The 20,511-nt window shown below is 41.9% G+C and overlaps 2 protein-coding genes across 2 annotated transcripts in view; both read left to right on the top strand.

Annotated features, from left to right (window-relative positions):
• Positions 1–2,903, top strand: part of LCP1 (lymphocyte cytosolic protein 1 (L-plastin)) — a 67,968-nt gene extending 65,065 nt beyond the window's left edge. The window contains exon 16 of the mRNA XM_006884552.1: positions 2,730–2,903. Coding sequence (XP_006884614.1) covers positions 2,730–2,862 — 133 coding nt within the window. The 3' untranslated portion in view covers positions 2,863–2,903. The remainder of the gene's footprint in view (positions 1–2,729) is intronic.
• A 13,219-nt stretch (positions 2,904–16,122) lies between these two features.
• The window catches only part of CPB2 (carboxypeptidase B2 (plasma)), an 82,127-nt gene continuing 77,738 nt past the window's right edge, over positions 16,123–20,511 (top strand). Inside the window, exon 1 of the mRNA XM_006884606.1 lies at positions 16,123–16,196. Within this exon, the coding sequence (XP_006884668.1) occupies positions 16,123–16,196 (74 nt within the window). The remainder of the gene's footprint in view (positions 16,197–20,511) is intronic.

Genomic DNA, 20,511 nt, shown 5'->3' on the forward strand with positions numbered 1-20,511 from the left:
TAGGGGGTGGGGTTTGGGGAGGTGCGGGGGGGGGGATTGTGTACCAATGAGGGAGTTTTTCTTTTGCTTTTCAAGGAGAGGAGCAAATGGGGGAGAGGGGGGAGGGGTTTGTGCGGGGAGAAGGGTGCAACAATGAATGAATGGAATCCCAAAATCTCTGTAGATGTTCATTGAAATGATAGTTACCACCTTTTGATGGAGTCCTATTCCAGTGACTCCATTGTAAGTTAGTTAAATACCTTTTTTTTTCGCCCCTCAGAACTTTCATTATTATCAGTATCTTTATAAACCTCAGTTTTATTTATAAATTGGAGACATTACATATAAACTCATAGATTTTAATATACATATACAAATAAATAAGGGCACCATAGAAATTTCCTCTGACAGTGAAGAAGATTTGAACAACACTTGACATTTTGTCATATGATGAGAAATTCCCCTTGTGGAAAGTTCTGGATCATTTGGATTATCCCTCAGAATGAGACAGCATTTTTACTCTGAAAACTAGTAAAAAACTAATCACCTACTTTATACAGTAAAGAGGGCCAAGATAAACAAAACCCAATTGATGAAGAGGAACAAGGTAGGAGACCTCCTTTTCTCCAATCTCAGAACCTAATTCACAGTCGTGGTAGTTAGAACAGGCTGGTACCATTATAATGGCAGACACTGATGGAGTGTAATTGAGGACTCAGAGGTAAATACATCCACTACATCCACCTCTGGAGAGCTGATTTCTACAAAGAGTCAAAATTCATTAAATGGAGAAAAAGTAAGGCTCTTTAATAACTGGTACTGGCAAAAAATGGATATCCATTTTCAGAAAACTTAAACAAGGTCCATACCTTGTCCACCACATAAAAAAAATAATAACTCAAAATGAATCAAACACATAAACCTAAAACCTAGAACCATAAAAACTGTGGAAGAAAAAATTAGGAACAATGCTAGGACAATTATGGAGTCCTAGTGTATAACATAAATAGAATAATAAATATACCTTAAAATACACAAAAAGCAGAAGATAATCTAAATGATTAGGAGCTCCTAAAAATTAGGGAGCTCAGGGTGACAGTCTGTAGGGGCTTGTGATGCTGTCTCAAAGGACACACCTCTCTGGCAGACTGAATTTACCCACCACTCCAGGAGAAAATGATGGGGCAGTCATCTCCTTAAAAGATGGGACAAGCTCCTCTCTAAACCTTAGACAAAGAGCCCTAGTAGAGTAGTACTTTATATATTGGGCTACCAAGCAAAGTTCAACAGTTTGATTTCACCAATTTCTCAGTGGAAGATAATTTAGCACTCTCAGCTTATAAACATTAATAGCCTGAGGAAGCTGATGGAAGTAATTTTGAGTCAGAATGTTAGGATCAGTTCAACAGTATGGAGGTTATTTTAAATAAAACACTTTCATTTAAAAAAAAATACTGAACGAGTTTAATCAAAATACCTTCACAAAACTTTGGGGGGAAAAAAAAACCTTTGCAAAAAACAACCAGAGAAATAAACCAACCTCATAAAACAAAAACTGAGACTGAGACAGTTTATTGATTGACATTCCCAACAAGTATCTAATCTTTAAAACTTATAGAAAACTTCTACAATAAAAGACATTAAATATTTTTAAAATGGGCAAAGGACATGAACAGACACTTCATCAAAGAAGACATTCAGGTGATAAACAAACACAAGACATCTTCTCACACTGATTACCCATTCTCTCATTCATTATTGTTAAAAAAAAAGGAGCAATTTCCTCCCGTGTAATTTGCAGCCTCATATACCCACTGGAGGGTCAGCTGCACGTCGGTTCTAACTCCACAGTAATGAGCTTGAGTTATAAAACTATAACTTGAGCAAAAAGTTCTAATGCAGTGATGATAATTTTATATAAAGAGATATATAGGAATGGCAGTTCTTATATCATCATAACATAAATCCATGCATATGTGAGCAAAAATTACAATGGGAGAAGAATATTTCATGCATAAGATTGAGGTATAGATCAATGTTTCCTCTTTTTTGTAAAAAAAATTTCTGGAGTTAAATATTCTGCAAACGTTTCATCACATGCATTCTTGTCCTTTTCACCATTTAAGCAAATTATATATTGGATTGTTTGACTCACAGCAAAAGTAAGATTGCTCCATGGGTTTCTCTCTTTTTTTTTAATTTTTTAAATTTTTTAAAAATTTTATTATTTTCATGTGTGTGTACCGTCAAATCAGATCTGACTGGTACAGGAGGAGATTGTCCCTCTTTTCTCGGCAGAGCATCTGGTGGATTTGAACCGTGCGCCTCTGGGATTGCAGTACAGCTTCTTGCCACTATGCTCCATGGGTTTCTAATGACTGTTTTTTCAGAAAGTTATTGGCACGCTTGTGGCCTGGGCCACCGCCTGTCCTTAGGTTAGTCACTAAGCCATTGGACTATCCAAGGGCTCCACATACTTAACAGCCCAAGAGAATATCCGTAGTTTGGAGCATCACATGAAGTAGGGTCTGAGACCCTCCATGGACAAATAATTGTAATGAATATGAAGTTAGACCACATATCTGATGGGGTCAAGCTACATTGCTTCTTAGCAAGTGGGGGGGCCATTCCAGGTATACTTGGAATGAGTCCTGTTCTAAAAGTTGACTAGCTATAGCCGTGATCCCCAGAGTCCCTTTTCCACTTGGTTTTTCAACTGCCTTCACCATTTCCTCTTTTCTCCCTTCCAGATATGCCATCTCCATGGCCCGAAAAATTGGGGCACGAGTGTATGCCCTTCCAGAAGACCTGGTTGAAGTGAACCCTAAGATGGTCATGACAGTGTTTGCTTGCCTCATGGGGAAAGGAATGAAGAGGGCATAAAGCCCAGTGGGTGGGTTGGGTCCAGCATCCCCTGTCTGGCCCCATATCCCAGGACTCTCCCAGAATGCCCGTGGACGTGTTACAAGGCTCTTCCCTTACCCCTTCTATACTCTGTCCCCTCAGTGACTTTGCTCTCCAGACTCCCAGAAGACACTCCCTGGTGGCCCACCTCTGCTGACCACCCTGGTCTCTTGTCCCCTTAGAGCATCTGACAAACTAGTCAGACTGTCCTGCAAAAGTAAGCCTCACCACTAAAACCTTTCCTCAAAACTGGGATCCCCAATTTCTTCAGTCTTTGTGTTTACGCCCAGGAAGAAGTTCGTTGTTTATAACTGTAGGATTTTGGCTATGACCAGATCTAACATTTTGAACACCTGGGCTGGCCGACTCTTAATTCTTGGTCAAAGGTTGTTTTGAAGGACGATGTAATGGAACAGATAACCACGAGAGGGCAGCATAGAGCTATAACGAAATCCTGTCCTTACCGTGCTGCTTCTCCACGCCCTTTATTTAACCCAGAGCTCATAGAGGGTTTTGCTGCACCTCTCTGGCGGCTTAAGTCAATCAGTTGTTCCGTGGGAGAAAGATGGGCAGTCTCCTCCTCCTGTGTGATTTTTAGCCTTAAAAACCCGCAAGAGGGTTTAGCTGTGAGTCGGTTCTGACTCAACAGCAATGAGTTGATAACCTTGTTACATCTAGTTTTTGTGGTTTAGCTCAGTAAATGTCTGGTGACATTTGGGGCAGTCACGCTCTGCTTTCATTTTCTTCAAGATCTTAGCGTGTCTGATTATTGCCAGGGCATATTAACTCTGTTTGGACTGTAAAAGAAACCTTTTACCTTCACTCTCCACCCTCCCCCCCCCCAACCCCAGGGGGCTGCTTGTGCCAATGGAAACATACACAAACACGCACGCACTCACACACGTCTAGACAGATGTGCAGGGAAGAATAAATACATCTGGATGCGACCTGGTCGAATTGCTTTACAAAGAGCCTTTTTTGCTGGACATTTACACAATTCCAAACCAAAGCTACAACTGCATGTATTTAGCCACGCCGATAGATTCAGTAATTTCCATCAAACCAACAGAAGGCCAAGAAGCAACAGTTTTGCAAAGCAATCCACCAATCCCAGTCTCTTTCTTTCTCTCTCATGGTGCGAGGGCTTGTCACGTGATGTCTTCTGTAGGGTTGGAAGGTAATGAAACTTAGTCATTTCCCTAAGTAACTGAGACGCAACGCCCTGGGTCTGTGCCTTGACCGTGGGCTCCAGAGCCAGTATGTGGCTTAGCAGAGTCCATGACCTATATTTCTACTGTATCCGAATGCAAAGTGGTCAGCTTTGCCTTCAACCAAATGTTGCCTCAGATAAATTTTACCCATGTGCTTCCGGGTAGAAGACTGTTACTGCCTTAGTGGAAAATAATTGCTCAAGATATCTCCAAATAAACAATTGCTATATTTTGTGTGCTGTACCTGGTGGATATTTTTTTATTATTTTTAAAGGTTTAATTAAAAGGTACCATGATTCATTAACTTTCCTCTTGTCCATAATGGAAGTATTTATAGTACAGGAATGATCAAATGCTGAAAACTAGAGCTTCCCCCCCCCAAAGAACTGATTTACTGCTGCCATTGCCTCAATTTCAGTCTTTCATTTCCCCTCCAACAACAACCACTGTTACTGTTCGTGTTCTTCCAGAAATATATACACACACACACAAAATCCCATTAAAATTATGTATTGCTGTTGTGTTGTTATGTGTCATTGAATTGACTCTGACCCATAGCAACTATATTAGCATCATTTTGCCTCTCACTTTTTCACTCCCTAAATGTGTGTCAGGGTAGTATCCTTTCTCCAGACTTATTAAATCTGTATGCTGAGCAGATTATTTGAGAAATTGGGATCTATGAAGACAAATACGATGTCAGGATTGGAGGAAGACTCATCAACAACCTGCATTAAGCAGATGGTACAACGTTGCTTACTGGAAGTGACCAGGACTTGAGTGTTTGCTGCAGAAGACCAAAGATTACAGCCTTCAATATGAATTACATCTCAACATCAAGAAAGCAAAAATTCTCACCATTGGACTGATAGGCATCACCACAATAAATGGAGAAAAGATGACGTTGTCGACTACATCTTATTTGGATCCACAATCAACCCCTAGGTACCAGTAGTCAGGCGATCAGGAGATATATTGCATTGGGCAAGTACATTATCAAAGACCTTTCCAAAGTACTGAGGAGCAATGATATTAGTTTGGAGACTAAGGTGTGCTTGATTGATGTCATAGTCCTTTTTCCCCCTCACAGATAAATAGAATATTATTGCAAGAATCGGATGTGTCTTGGGATTTTTACAGCCTCATTTCTGTAGCTCGAAAACTCCTATCTATTATTCATCAGCTTGCTAAATAGTTCCTTTTTCAGAGACGTACATACCCTCCAAAACTTTTTGGATATCCTTGTTTTTAACCTGTACCTTGCTGAATCAAAGCAGCCGAATTTGCTACAAGCTCAATGTCATTCCCTTCAAGAGTTAACTTTCTGGGCTTGCAATACTGAACAAGCAAAACCTGGTCTCGTTCAAACCCTCTGAATGTATTTTTCACCTAAGAAATTTTCTATTTCAACCAGAGACCTGCTCTTCTGGATAATGACATTGATGGGGAAATGAGCACACAAAGACCTTATCTTGTAATGACAGCCCAGTGTAACACCCTGGATCACGTTCTGTACATGGCCACAGATGATGCGAACCACAGCCAGTTCCTTTCTGTTCCCCACCATTTGTCAACACGAAGTCTCTTCTTTTTCTTTCCGAGAAGACCGAGTTCTACATTGGTGTGACTGAAGTCCCTCTGCAAGGTTCCCTACGGGTCTTTCACGTTAACTGTGCAGCCCTTCAGAATAATGTCAACATTCTCTGGAATGCTGACAGTCTGGTTGCTGAGAATAGTCTCCATTCTCACAGTTAATGTGGCAAAGAGCAGGCCATAGGTTTTAAAAAATCATTTGTTCTGCTGCTGGGAGCTGGAGAATGAACTAGGATGACAGAAGAAGAATTGATGCCTTTGAACTGTGATGTTGCAGAAGAATACAGATTATCCCACGGGCTGCCAAAAGAACAAACAGATGTGTCCTGGATACGAGGCAGCTAGAATGCTCTTTGGAGGCAAAAATGATAAAGTTTCATCTCACATACTTCAGGTATGTTGTCTGGAGAGGCTATTCTTTGGAGAGAAACATCATGCTTGGAAAGGTGTAGGGTCAGTGGAAGATCCTCTGCCAGATGGATTTACACAGTGACTGCAGCAATGGACTCAAGTGCATCAGCGAGGATGATGATGATAGGACAGGGGTCAGATCTGTTGTTCATAGGGTCACTATGAGTCATATATGATTCAATGGCACCTAACAATAGCAACAACACCTTGGAGATTATATTGTATCTGCACCTGCAAACCTGCATCAGTTTTCCCTATAATACTATTGTAGTTCTACATCCAGTTGCCATCAAGTCGATTTCAACTCAAGGCAACTCCAGTTGTATCAGAGTAAAACTGTGCTGCATTGGATCTTCACAGACTGGTTTTTTCAGAAGAAAATCACCAGGCCTTTCTTATGAGGCAACTCTGAGTGGACTCAAACCTCAATACTTTTGATTAGACATTGAGTGTGTTAAATCTTTAAACACTCAGCACATTCTATTGTAGGGATGAGCCAAAGTATATTCGCCTAGTTAAATATGGATAAGTATATGTTTCAATCTTTTGCCGCAGTAACTAAGGCCCTGTGAACGGTCCTATACTTACTCCTTTGAATAAAGAAAAGTAATTTTCATCTCAGAGGCACCTACTGAGTTTCTGTTATAGCAAAGCTATTGCACATTGGTGAATGAAGCAAGGATAGCCCTCTTAAATGACTTCAAATTGTTTTGTAACTAATCCCTAAGCCAAGGTGGTTTCCCATGCCTAATTATTCCAACTTCTCTGTAATAGCTAAAGACGTATATTTATCTTGTGGGAGACGATACACATGAATTCACGAACACACATTATGAAATAAAATGCAAAGTGGGATGAATGTGCTAAGAAATTTCCAAGTATTACAGGAGCTTGGGGGAAAACCAGTTTGCATAAAGGGTATGTTAAGGTTTGCAGATGAGCTAAGCTCCAATAAATAAGAAGTAAGCAACAATCATAATTGTTAATTGGCTCAGATTGATGGCGGCCTCGTGTACAAAGAATGAAACATTTCTGGTCCTGTACCATCTCTGTGAACCATGCTTACAGATATTTTTATAATTCCAAAGAGTCAAACTCTTTTATAGATATTTTACCACAATCCTAGAAAAATAAACACTCTGAATTTCCAGAGAGCAAATGGATAAATTGAGATCTACTCTTTCAAGGAATAATATACAGAGCTTTAAAGAAATGGGCTAAGACTATCAATGTGGACAGGAAAGTCCTAGAAATAGTGAGGATGCGGAAAGTTACAAGGGACATCACTGCCCTTGTAAATGCAAGATAAAAATGTATAAGCTAAAGGAAACAGGTAAACTATGGAAATAAAATTCTTAAAGCCATAAAGAGCTAAGTATGCAAACAAGCCTTAAAACTCCATATTTGATGACCTTGAGCTGTGGTGTTGGAGAAGAGTACTGAACATCCTATGGATGGCCAAAAGAATGAATAAGTGTGTGTTAGAGCAAGGATGGTAAAGGTTCATCCCTCATATTTAAACATATTGCTAGGAGAAGCTATTCCTTGGAAAGGATATTACTCTTGGAAGGTGGAGGGTCAGTGAAAGAGAGGAAGATTCCCGTCATGATGGTTTGATATAGTGACTGTGGCAATGGGCTCAAGTGTATCAGAGATGGTGCGGATGCACAGGATATAGGACAGAATTCTGTCAGATCTGTTGTTCATAGGGTCGCTATGAGCCATACTCTATACGACACTACCTTACAACAGCAACAGGAAGATACCAGTAGCTTTTTAAAATGAATTTGCATTTGATATACAAGCTTCCTGATCTGGGCAGGAGATTGAAACAATATCATTATGAGAAAAACTGGAAAATGTTCTTCTATGCAAAATTTTTCAAATAAAATGGTTTCCCATATGTATGGAAATTATGACATTTTAGGGCCTGGTTGATTCAATATGTTGGAATACAACTGTCAACTTGATTTCAATTCACAGCAACCACTAGAATAGAGGTGAACTGTCCGTAGAGTTAGTTTCCAAGGCACTGAATCTTAATGAACGCAGACTCTCAGCAGAGCAGCTGGTAGGTTCATACCATAACCTCTTGGTTAACAGTTGAGTGTCTTTAACCATTGAGCCTCAACTACTCTGTTAAGTCAGACTGTTAGCAGTTGTCACATTCTATGGAGTCAGAAACAATTCATGGCTGACCCTCCAGCAGGTTTTCAGAAGCTGTAAACCACAGGTGAGGAAACTGCCCGTCTTTCTCCTCAGAGCAGCTGGCGGATTTGGATTGACTATCTTTGGATTGGCAGTGCCACCAGAGCTCCCTTGGATTAAATTAAATTACTTCAAAGTTTCAGTCAACCTTTTGTTGTTGTTGTTATTGTGTACCACCAAGTTGGAATTGGCCCATTGCCAACCCTCCAGCGGGTTTTCAGAAGCAGTTTAATCACATGGGAAGAGATTTTTTCATCCTTGTTCCACGGAACAGCTGGTGAATTTGAACCATGTGCCTTTGGGATTGCAGTGCAGCTCCTTATCACTGGGCCACCAGAGCTCCCTAACAACACCTAACAACAACAACAACAACAACAACAAATTTACATGTAAATGATGTTGAATTGATGTGGTGTTATCAACATATTTTAACAATTTTAAAAAAGATTTGTAGAAATGTCAGATTAATGACTTAAATTAAATTATACTTTCCTAGTTATGCAGATAGATAGTTTTCTAGTTATCATTATAGAGAAAAGACTGAGGTAGCAAATGACTTCACGTTACTTGGACCCACAGTTAACACCCTTGACAATAGCACTAAAGAAATCAAGAGGCATATTGCTTTTAGAAAGTCAGCTGTCAGGGACCTCTCCAAATTACTGAGGAACAATGATGTCAGTTTGAAGACTAAAGTGCTCCCTATTCAGGCCATGGTCTTTTCTGTTTCTTGTCATACATCTGAGAGTTGGGCAGTTAATAAGAATGACAGAAGAAAAATTGATGCCTTTGAGTTGTGGCATTGGAGAAAGTACTGAATATTCCACGAACTGCCAAAAGAACAAACAGATATGTCTTGGAGGAGGTACAGCCAGAGTGAACTTTAGAGGCAATGATGGCAAAGTTTTATCTCCCTTAGTTTGGACATGTTGCCAGAAGGGGCTATTTCTTGGAAAGGGATATCATGCTAGGAAAGGTGGATCAATGAATGAGAGGAAGACCCCAACAAGTCAAGTGTGTCATGAAGTCAAGTGTATCAGAGATAAGGATGGCACATTATCTGTTGTTCATTGGGTCACTCTGAGTCATATCTAACTTGCTGGCACATAAGAATAATAACAAAGTCATACAGAGGGAGCTGTGGTGATGCAGTGGGTAAGGAGTCACCCTGCCAACCCAAAGACCACCAATTTGAATCCATCAGCTGCTCTACAAGAGAAAGATGGACCCCTTCCCCCATGTGATTAAAAGAGCTGGAGGCTCAGCTATGAATCAGTTCTGACTTGATGGCATACAGCCAAAACAAAAGTTATGCTGGATTGAGAGATTAAAGGCACTTCCTACTAACATTTTTCCATCATCAGGATTCAGTGTGGTAGCACCATCTGGGTACATCCCCTACTCCACGCCTTACTGCACTGTGGCATTCACTCACTTTGGGATTCTCTCCTCCTATAACATACGCTCCCAGGAACATACCCTAAGAGCATCATCTCACTGGTCCTTCTGGGAACATTTAAGGTGTCGCCTGCTATAACCTCATTTTGTCACCTATCCCATGTCACTCGTAAGTATCTCAGCCAGTCAGTGCCACCTTAACCAAATATTCCTCACTACTTACACTGGACCTACTTGGATTTCTCCCACTCTCAGGGAAATCTATTAATTCCAATTCAACACCTGGTAAAGTTGACCACACTGTCCCAAAGAGAAGGGACTATGGTCCCCCCCGCATCTACTCTTTCCTTCCGAAATTTCTGAAGTGACAGCCTCGTCAGTGCTATCTAACAGAAAAGAAAGTGTCTTAAGTGAAGCACTACTCTTCACAAAGGTCCTGAGATGGAAGCTTGATATCTTGGAGGGACAACAAGGCCAATATGGTGGACGAGGAGACCAACACCACAGCCTGAGAACCAGACGGTGTGATGAGCAGTTCAGTAACAGTTCTCAGACTTCAGAGTGCTCAAAATTCACTTTTGAAGCTGGCCAAACACATTTTCTGTATTCCACCTTGAGAGTCAAGGCTTGTTGGGGAGATGGGCTTAGGAATCTGCTTTTGCCGAAAATTCCAAGGTGCCTCTGGTGAACTGAAATTGCTAACATTTTGGTTAGTAACCAAGTATTTTGTTGCCTGTGTCTCGTTATAAACAATGAATACACTTGGTGGTTCAAGTTCACACAGAGATACCATGGAAGAAAGGACTGGAAATCTACATTCCAAAATCAGCCATAGATAATGGCCTGCATGAGGCATCTTAATAGAGGCACTAATATCAGGAGGCCTGGTGGGCAGGGAAGTGACAGTGCAGATAAAGGGCAATGAAGGCATGGAAATGTTCCTGAGGTCAACTGTTCCTTTTACAATTTAATAATCTACTCACCAAGCAGTGCTCATTGGGCTATCAGGTGTCATTAGTGCTTATTAGCTCAGTACAGGTCAACAAAGTGAGGGAATCAGGATCTTGGTGTCAGGTGGTGTTGCATTGACTCTGTGAACAAGGGAGCTGAACTGGCCCATCCTGTGCCATCCTCCTGATCTCCAGCATTCTCAAGCCCATTTGCAGTCATTGTGTCGATCCATCTTGTTGAGGGTCTTCCTCTCTTTCTTTAACCTCTCACTTTTCTCCAGGATGATGTCTCTTTTCCAAAACCTGGCCACTTTCGACATGCCCAAATCATCTGAAATGAAGTTTCACCATCCTTGCCTCTAAGGAGCACTTGTTTACACCACTTCCAAGACAGATGTGTTGTTCTTTTGGAAATTTAAAAGATAGTCAATCCTCTACACCAACACCACAATTCAGAAGAGAGTGATTCTTTTCCTGTCATTCTTATGCATGGTATTTTCTTCTTTGAAGCCTCAATCTCCCTTCGTAAATGACTTCTGACATGGCGTGACTTTGTGCAGGTTATAAGATTGTTTCATGTCCCATGAATAAACATGAGAGGTAGTGCATGAAGGGAAACATCATCTCTCCATTACATGTCTTCAAGCCACTCCCAAGATTGTTGTTGTTGTTATGTGCCGTCGAGTCGCTTGTGACTCAGCGATCCTATGTACAACAGCCCTAAACCCTGCTCCATCCTGTGCCAATCTCACTGCCTCCAACACACTCATCCCGATTACCCCAGTCACTGAATCAATCCACCTCATAGAGGGTCTTCCCCTTCTGCTCCATCCCTCCACCCTCCCAAGCATGATGTCCCTCTCCAATGACCTGTCCCTCCTTACAACATGTCAGACAAAGCCTCAGAATCCTTGCCGCCAAGGAGCAGCCTGGTTGAACCCTCTCCAGGTTGAATCTGTTTTCTTGGCAGTCCAGGGTACATTCAATACTCTTCTCCAGCATCACAGGTCAAAGGCATCAATTCTACTTCTATCCTCCTTAGTCATTGTCCAACTCTCTGATGCATAACAAGTGATTGCAAAGACCATGGCCTTTATCAGATGCACCTTAGTCTCCAGAGCGAAACCATTGCTCTTCAGTATCTTCAGTATTTTGGAGAGGTCCCTAACAGCAGACTCTTCCATCACAATGGTTTTTTTTATTTCCTGGCTACTGGTGCCAAGAGTGTTGACCGTGGAGCCAAGCAGACTAAAGTTAACAATCTCAATCTCTTCACCATCCATCCTGATGATGCCAATTGGTCCAGTGGTCAGAATCTTTGTCTTCTTGACATTGAGCTTCAATCCATACTGAAGGCTGCAGTCTTTGACGCTCTGCAGCAAGTATTTCAGGTCCTCCTCAGTTTCAGCAAGCAGGGTTGTGCCATCTGCATAACACAGTTTATTAATAGATCTTCCACCAATTCTGACACCACACTTCTCTTCATAGAGCCCGGCCTCTCAGATAATCTGCTCTGCATACAGGTTGAAAAGGTGTGGAGATAGGACACATCGCTGGCGTACGGCTTTCCCAATTTTGAACCATGCAGTGTTTCCTTGCTCTGTTCTGACGACTGCCTCTTAGTCCAAGTATAGGTTTCGCATTAGAACGATCAAGTGTTCTGGGATTCCCATTCTTCTCAGAGTCAGCCATAGTTTGTTATGATCCACACAGTCAAATGCCTTTGCATAATCAATGAAACACAGATAGACATTCTTCTGGTATTCCCTGCTTTCAGCTAAGATCCATCTAACATCAGCTACAATATCCCTAGTATCACGACTCCTTCTAAACCCAGACTGCTATTCCAGTCGTTTTTGGATAATCTTCAGTAGAATCTTGCTTGTATGTGAAATCAATGATATCATTTTATAGTTTCCATACTCTGTTGGCTCACCCTTCTTTGGAATGGGAACAAATATAGATCTCTTCCAGTCAATTTGCCAAGTGGTTGTTCTCCAGATTTCTTGGCACAACTTGGACACATCCAGGGCAGCATCTGTTAGCTGAAATGTGTCAATTGGTATACCATCTATTCCTGGGGCTTATTTTTTGCTATTTCCTTCAAAGCAGCTTGAAATTCTTCCTTCATCACCATAGGCTCTTGTTCATATGTGATTTCACTAAATTCTTCTGTGTCTGCCAGTTCCTTTTGATACAGTGACTCAGTATATTCTTTCCATCTTCTTTTAATACTTCTTGGATCATTCAATATTCTGCCAAAAGCATCCTTGATTATAGCAACTCGAGGTTTAAATTTGATCTTCAGTTCCTTGAGCTTAAGAAGAAATGCTGAGCGAGTTTGGCCCTTTTGATTTTCTGACTCCAGCTCCTTGCACATTTCATCGTAATATTTTGCTTTGTCATCCTGTGCTGCCCTTTGGAATCTTCTCTTCAGCTCTTTAATATCTTGAATTCTTCCTTGTGCTTTGGCTTCTCTGAGCTCCAGTGCAATATTCAGAGTTTCTTCTGACATCCATTTTGGTATTTTCTTCCTCTTCTGTCTTTGTAATGACCGTTTGCACTCTTCCTGGATGATACATTTGACATCCTCCCACAACTCATCAGGTCTTCGCTCATTAGTGCTTAATGCCTCAATGATTTTGGCAGGGAAGCATGTATGTTGGGGTTTGCTGGAATAAAATTGACTGTAGGCCAATTAGTTTGATTTTCTTTCTTTTTCAAAATATCATGGCCATACTATACCAAAAGGCAGATCAGCGTGAGGCATCTTAACAGAGCGAGTAATATCATAGAAGGCCTGGTGGGTAGGAAAGTTGGCAACACAAAAAGAGGACAATAAAGATTAAAAGTATTCATTCCACATTGTTTGGAACTGCTGGAGACAAGCAGCCTTTGGGTTAACAGTGCAAGGAAAACCTCTGTAGTGGTCAGGTTGAGACTGATCTCCGCATGGGCTGACCAATGGGTCACTGTGTTATGACCACAACTCTTCAGTGAAACAGACAATCTCCTGCTGTGCAATTTAGTGCCACTGAAAACACATTGGAAGGTCAGCTATGGGTCACTTCCAACTCTAACGTACTCAACGACAACAACATTATAACAATATTGTCAGACCTGGTCTGAGGAAATTGCAGTCTCTTCAGGGGTATGGCCTGCAGAGTCCAGATAGGTATATGATCTCTCAGGAGTTTTTGCGAACTTGAATCCTGCATGGGGATCCTCATTTCTAGACTTGAACCAGCAACCTGTCTTACCTGCTTGCTATAGTTCATTCAGCTTCCACAGATGCTTTTCTCCTGAGTTTGGCCTATGAAATAGGAACTTGCCAGCTGCTACAAGCACAGGTGCCATTTCCTTGAAATGAATTTCTTTATATATATATGTTTCATCATCCTAGTCTCTAAGGAAGAACACCATTGTACTCTCTCCAAGACAATTTTTTTTTCTTTTTGCACACCATTGGATATTCAATAGTCTTCATCAACACCACAGTGCAAAGGCATCAACTCTTCTTTGATCTTCCTTATGTATTGTCCAACTTTGTGATGGCGGCCACACACAAAGAGGGGCCGCGCATCCGCCGAGCGCCCGTGTGGCGGGGTGGGAGCGCACCCCCAACGGCTGCCAGCGCTGGGGTGGGGGGTGCATGCCCCGCTGGCTGCCTGCGTAGGAGGTGGGGAATGGGATGCATGCCTGCCATCTGCAGGTTTGGGTTTCCTTGGACGGGCCAAAGAAGATGATTACCTATGCATTGGACAGGCCAAAGAAGACGATTACCTATGCAATGGATTGCTGAAAGTCACTGTGAGTCTGATGACCTTAACAGTGGCAGCATGCACAAGAGGACCCACATCCTAAATGCACCACATATTTTGTTCTGTTGAATGCTTCTGCCAAAAGATGGTTAGACCTGGGGGGAGTCTGTTCACAATTCTTAGGTTCCCTTTATCATACATAAAGGGAGAGGGCAGTGACACCTACTGCAAAATATAGTATGACCACTTATGGGGGGGGGTTAAAATGGCAGTGCTGGAATTGCAAACACTATCCCTGACCACAGAGTCCTCAGTCAGGCGAGGGGACCAGACTGGGGTAGGGGCAATTGGAGGCGGAGTATACCAGCCAGCTCCTGGGGGGTGTTGCCCTGCCCGGGATGGGCTGCCCTCAGCCCCCGGCTCGGGGTGAGCTGTCGTGGCCCTCTGCCCGGGGCGGGCTGCCCTCGGCCCTCGGCCCTCGGCTCGGGGTGAGCCGTCACGGCCCTCAGGGTGAGCTCCTCAGTTCCCAGATTGTACCATCTGACCCCTGGGTGGGGAAGGAGAAAAAAAAAAGAATGCCTAGGGTATCCAGAGAATGTTACCTAGGCCACCTTCTGCCATCCTCCCACCCAGTAAATCTGAAAGCAACGCCCTTCTATTTGTAACTCACAAGTTTGTTCTCTCTAGGTTTGCTCCCTTTCCTATAGGTAACCTTAACTCTGAGTTTTACTCCAGAATTGACCCTGAACCCAGTGCCAGTGACAACAAGGAAATACAACTGACAGCTAAGGAAGCAAAGGAGGATGGAGCCTCTGGGTTCAACCAGCCATCCCCACTGGACCCACCTGGGGAAACACCCTGCAGTCCAGAGGGGAGCAAATTACAGGAAAATATCTTCTAACAGAGCAAGAAGGCAAGCAGCTTTAACCCAAGACCACCAGTAAGGTAATAAAGCGTCCTCCCTTTCCCCCCCTTTACATCTATGCCCCTGTTCAGCATGAAGAAGCCAGAGAGTCGGCATCCAATTCCCAAATCAATAAGACAGTTGGTTTAATTACTATTGGAAAATGCTTGTTATTCCTCTGTAGCATCTGGTCCCCACTGGACCCTCATCATTTCCTTCACCTGCTCCCCCCACCGACCAAACTGTGCAGCTCTGCAACAGCATCCTGGCCCATCCTCACCCTTCTGCCCCCAACCCTCATCTCCTTGTACCCCTAGTACGTTTTTCCCAATTAAAAAAAATCATAAAAAACAAAAAAAAAACCAACACAAACTCACAACCTAAACACGACCTTGAGTTTATCCCATTTGAATTTAAAAATAATCTCAAAATTAATTATGTTTGATAGATTGAACGCTAACAACCAGAGTTTATTACAAACTCAAAGGCCTAATCACTCAGCTGCTCTGAGGGAGTAAGTTTGCCAATCTCCTCCAATACACACACACACACACACACACACACACACACACACACATTTTTCATTCATTTTACTTCTCTAGAGAATACAAGATATTCATCAAACACAAACTTAATAAATACTGCTTCTCTTTTCAGTGGTGAAAATGATTCTAAATTGATTGAGTCACAGAAATGGAAAGAACACACCATTATAGTTTAACCAATGTGTAAAGAAAGCTCTTATGCAATCACTTCTCTGGGCTCGTCTCCTCAGAATTCTGCGGGAGCCTCGCACTGTTGAGATGAAGCTCCACGGCCTTGGTGTCCTTCTAGCCGTAGTCTTCTTCTATAAGCAGCATGTCTCCGCATTCCAGAGGTAACGTACTCAAGTTCAAGGCCACGGCAGGTCATCTTCCACTTGCGTTTGCTCCACATTGAATCAAGCTGTGCTCTAGGCCCCACAATGCAGGGAGCAATCACGAGTTGAGGACCAACTCTTCAATAGCTAGCAACCAGAGCCATTCCACAGCTTTACTTGTCAGTTTAAAATGAGAAAACAGCTGTTTAGAGGGACTAAAGTTCCTACAGTTTGAATCCACCAGCATTGATGCTGGAGAAAGATGGGCAATCTTCCAGCTTAATTCACAGCCTCAGAAACCAACAGGAGGGTTAGTGCTGAGGTTCCTAGAGTGAAGGGTGATGTGAACAAAGGAGAAGGACAACGCGAAAATGGTGACAAGATAAATAACAAAAGAAATTTGTGACCTTTCTGTGTGTGTGCCTTCGCTTCTGCGCCTGCTCTGAAATCTGGTGGATATCATGTAGAAGAGAATAATGAGAACAGATTACATTTTAATCACTTAAGATGACATTAAGTATATACAATGCCTTGTGTACATAGGAAAGGTTTCTGTATGTTGGGAGCGGAGGTGGGGGTATTTTGGAGGCAGACCCTTTGGGACAGATGCATTTCTGATCCTGGGTTTCTATCCAAATGGCATTATAAATTTGTCTTTCTGGGAATTAAAAAAAAAAAAAGCCAAATGCTTCTGTATGCTGCTTTTTCCAGGAACAGTCAATTACTGAAACCCAACAGGAAACCTAATTTCAAAGAGACAAACGTTGATGAATTGCTCTGGGGAAGAACAATGTAAACCTGTCTCAAAAGAGCCAGCAGCCTGGCTTTTCCCTGAAGCTGATATTTGTTATTATTTCCTTGTCCTGAACACTTTCCTAATAGCAGTTTCTGTTCAGTCAGCCTCTTAGTGGCAGATTTGTAGGTGCATTTTAGTAAATCTCATCAGTTACATGCCCTGGAACGGCAACAAAACATTTTAAAAGCATAAATACAATATGCCAAAGAGAAAGACAGCCAGAAAATACGTCTCAATTTTGCTTGCTTTTAAGGGCAAACAATAGAAGGGTGAAAAATAAGACTAGTAAGAACCTCATCAGCAGTCATTAATTGCACTGGGCAATGATTACCTAAGTGCAGTCAGTCACCGAGGCTTTTTATTTGGAAAGAGGAAAAGAGAAACCATAGGATGAGAAGCAAGCAAGCAATTGAAGGATGAAGGAAGGTCGAGGATGAAGTTTCTGAATTATTAATTGGTTCGTTGCTGTTGTGTTGGAACCAACAAAGCTGACCCTTCAGTGCTTCAGTGGGTGTTCAGAGGCTGTAAACCACTTGGGAGGAGATTGCCCAGCTTTTTTTTTTTAGACTGTCATTCATTCATTTAATAAATATGTTAAATAACTATTATATTCCAAGTATTGTGCTATGAACTAAGGACACAATAGGAAACAATAAAAGGTATCAGTCCATATTATGTTTATATTCTATTGGGTTCCTTTTTTCTGGTGGCCTAGTGGCAAGAAGCTGTGTTGCGATCTTGAAGGCACAAGTTTCGAAGCCACCAGCTGCTCTGTGTGATTAACTGCCTCTGAAAACGTGCCAGAGGGTCAGCTATGGGCCTGTTCTGACTCAACAATACACAGCAACAAGAAGAAGAAGAATTAAATAGCAATGAGAAATTAGGATGAAAACACTTAGGACAGTATCTAGTGTATATAGATGTTGTGTTATTAGACACCATCAAGTACAACTCATTGCAACCCTATGATCAGCAGATCTGAACCCTGTCCTATCTTGTGCCAACCTCACAATCTCTGACATACTCAAGCCAATTACTGCAGTCAACGTCATCCATCTGATTGAGGGTCTTCCTCTCCACCATTCCTCCGCCTTTCCAAGTCTGATGTCCTTCTCCAAGGAATAGCCTCTTCTAGCAACAAGCCTGAAGTATGTGAGAAGATTAAGCTTTTAAACATGTGTGTTGTTGTTATTGTGTGCTGTTGAGCTAGTTCTGACTCATAACCCCACAGGACAGAGCGGAAGCACCCCATATGAGTCCCTATGCTATAATCTTTATGGGAGCACATTCCCTATATTATTATCTTTATGGGAATACATTCCTTCAGTGGACCCACTAGTGGCTTTGAACCACTGACTTTTAGATTTTATATTCTTCTCCAGCACCACAAGTCAAAGCATCAACTCTTCTTCTGTCATCCTTAGTCATTGTCAAGCTCTCTGATACATACCATGTAATTGCAAACCATAGCCTAGATCAGGTGCACCTTAATCTCTAGACTGACATTATTGCTCCTCAGCACTCTGAAGAGGTTCCTGACAGCAAACTTCCCCAATGTAATTTGTCTTTTGATCTCCTGACTGCTGGTGCCAAGAGTGTTGATTGGTAGTGTTGCTGTTAGTGGTTTTTAGGTGCCATTGAGTAGAGTACAACTCATAGTAACCCTGTGTACAAACGATCTGAACCCTGTTCTATCCTGTGCCATCCTCACACTTCTTGACACACGAGAGCCCACTGTAGCAGTCACTACCTCAATCTACCTAGTTGAGGGTCTTCCTCTCCTTCACCACTCTTCCCAACATCATGTCCCTCTCCAAGGAATAGCACCTCCTAGCAACATGCCCAAAGTATGTGAGGTGAAACCTCATCATTCTTGCCTCCAAAAAGCACTCTGACTGTACCCTCTACAAGACATATCTTGTTTGTTCTTTTGGCTGTCCATGGGATGTTCACTGCTCTTCTCCAATACCAAAAATTGTTATTTATACTGGTTTACTTACAAAGCTTGTATACACTTTTTTCTGCACACCATATCTTTCCCATTTACTTTATCCACCTTTCCCCCCAACTATCAATTTGTGCAACACTATGATTAACCATCTCCCCACCCCTCAGCCCATTCTCACCCCTCTGCTTCTCCTCTCCTTCCCTCTTGGATCTTCATACACATTCTACAATAATGGTCTTATACAGTATTTGTCCTTATGAGACTGAGTTAGTTCACTCAGCATAATGCTCTCCAGTCCCTTCCAAGTTAGGTAGTGCTTTACAAAATCATTGCTCCTATGAGCTGTGTAGGTATATGTGAATTATGGTATATGTGAATATACCATAATTTCTCAATCCATTCGATTATGGTTGGACATTTGGGCTGTTTCCAAATTCTTGTGATGGTGAATAATACTACTATGAACACTGGTATACAAGTCTCCGCTTGTGCCTCAGTTCTCATTTTCTCAAGGTATATTCCAAGCAGTGGGATAGCTGGGTCATATGGAATTTCTGTGTTCAGCTTTCTGAGGAAACACCAAATTGCTGTCCACAGTGGTTGTACCATTTTACTATCCCAGACCTGCTGGTGGTTTCGAACTGCCAAGGAGCCACACATCTTAGGGTTAGCAGCGCAGATCCCCATGGACTAGACCACCTGCGTAATTTTTTGACTTCTGTTACTTGACCACCAGGAGGCCTGTTTCTTTTCTTTCCCTTGGTTCTTCCAAAAACATGATTTACATCTTTACTATCAAGTCATCAATGATCTTAAAGCATCATAAGAAAAAAATTGCAGCTTTTAGCTGTGTACCATATTTCAGAGCAATCTTTTAAAAATTATATTAGTTTGCTTACAAAGTTCAGATAGATTGTGTTTCACACTATTCTTCATTCACATTGTGTTTCATACAGTCATTCCTGTGCCTTATATTACCTAAAATTAATCACCATTGAACCTTACCCGCCATTAATCAATCTTTCCAGGTCCCTGCTGGATCCTTCCCATTTCCTTCATCTCCTGTTTCCACTTACCAAATTGTGCAATGCTGTGGTTTTGCCCCTATCCATGCTCACTCCTTTGCTCATACCCTTAACCCCTTTAGGTCCCCATACATGTTTTACTAATTATTCTTCTATTTTTACAAGAATGATATTATGCAGTATCTGTCCTCATGAGACTGAGTTAGTTCACTCAGCATGATACTCTGCAGTCTCACTCAAGCTACATAGTATTTTTTCAAAATTGTTGCTCTTCAGTGCTGCATAGTATTCCATTGTGTGAATGTACCACAATTCCTCAGTCCATTCAGTTGTGGTTAGACATTTGGGCTGCTTCCATGCAATGGTAAATAACGCTGCCATGAACATTGGTTTATAATTCTTGTGTGTGTGTCTCATGAGTCTTTTTAAGTTAAAAAAAATAATCTTTCAGAATTATAAGGTATTGAATCTTCCCCTGTGAGACATAGTAGAGGGCAGGTCCTGATGACCGTTGCTGCATTCTCCATGGAAAGCAGTGGGGGCATGTGTGCTGTCACTGAAAAG

The sequence above is a fragment of the Elephantulus edwardii genome, unplaced genomic scaffold, assembly GCF_000299155.1.
Source record: "Elephantulus edwardii isolate Elephantulus edwardi_28Jun2011 unplaced genomic scaffold, EleEdw1.0 scaffold00036, whole genome shotgun sequence".
Taxonomy (NCBI): Eukaryota; Metazoa; Chordata; class Mammalia; order Macroscelidea; family Macroscelididae; genus Elephantulus; species Elephantulus edwardii.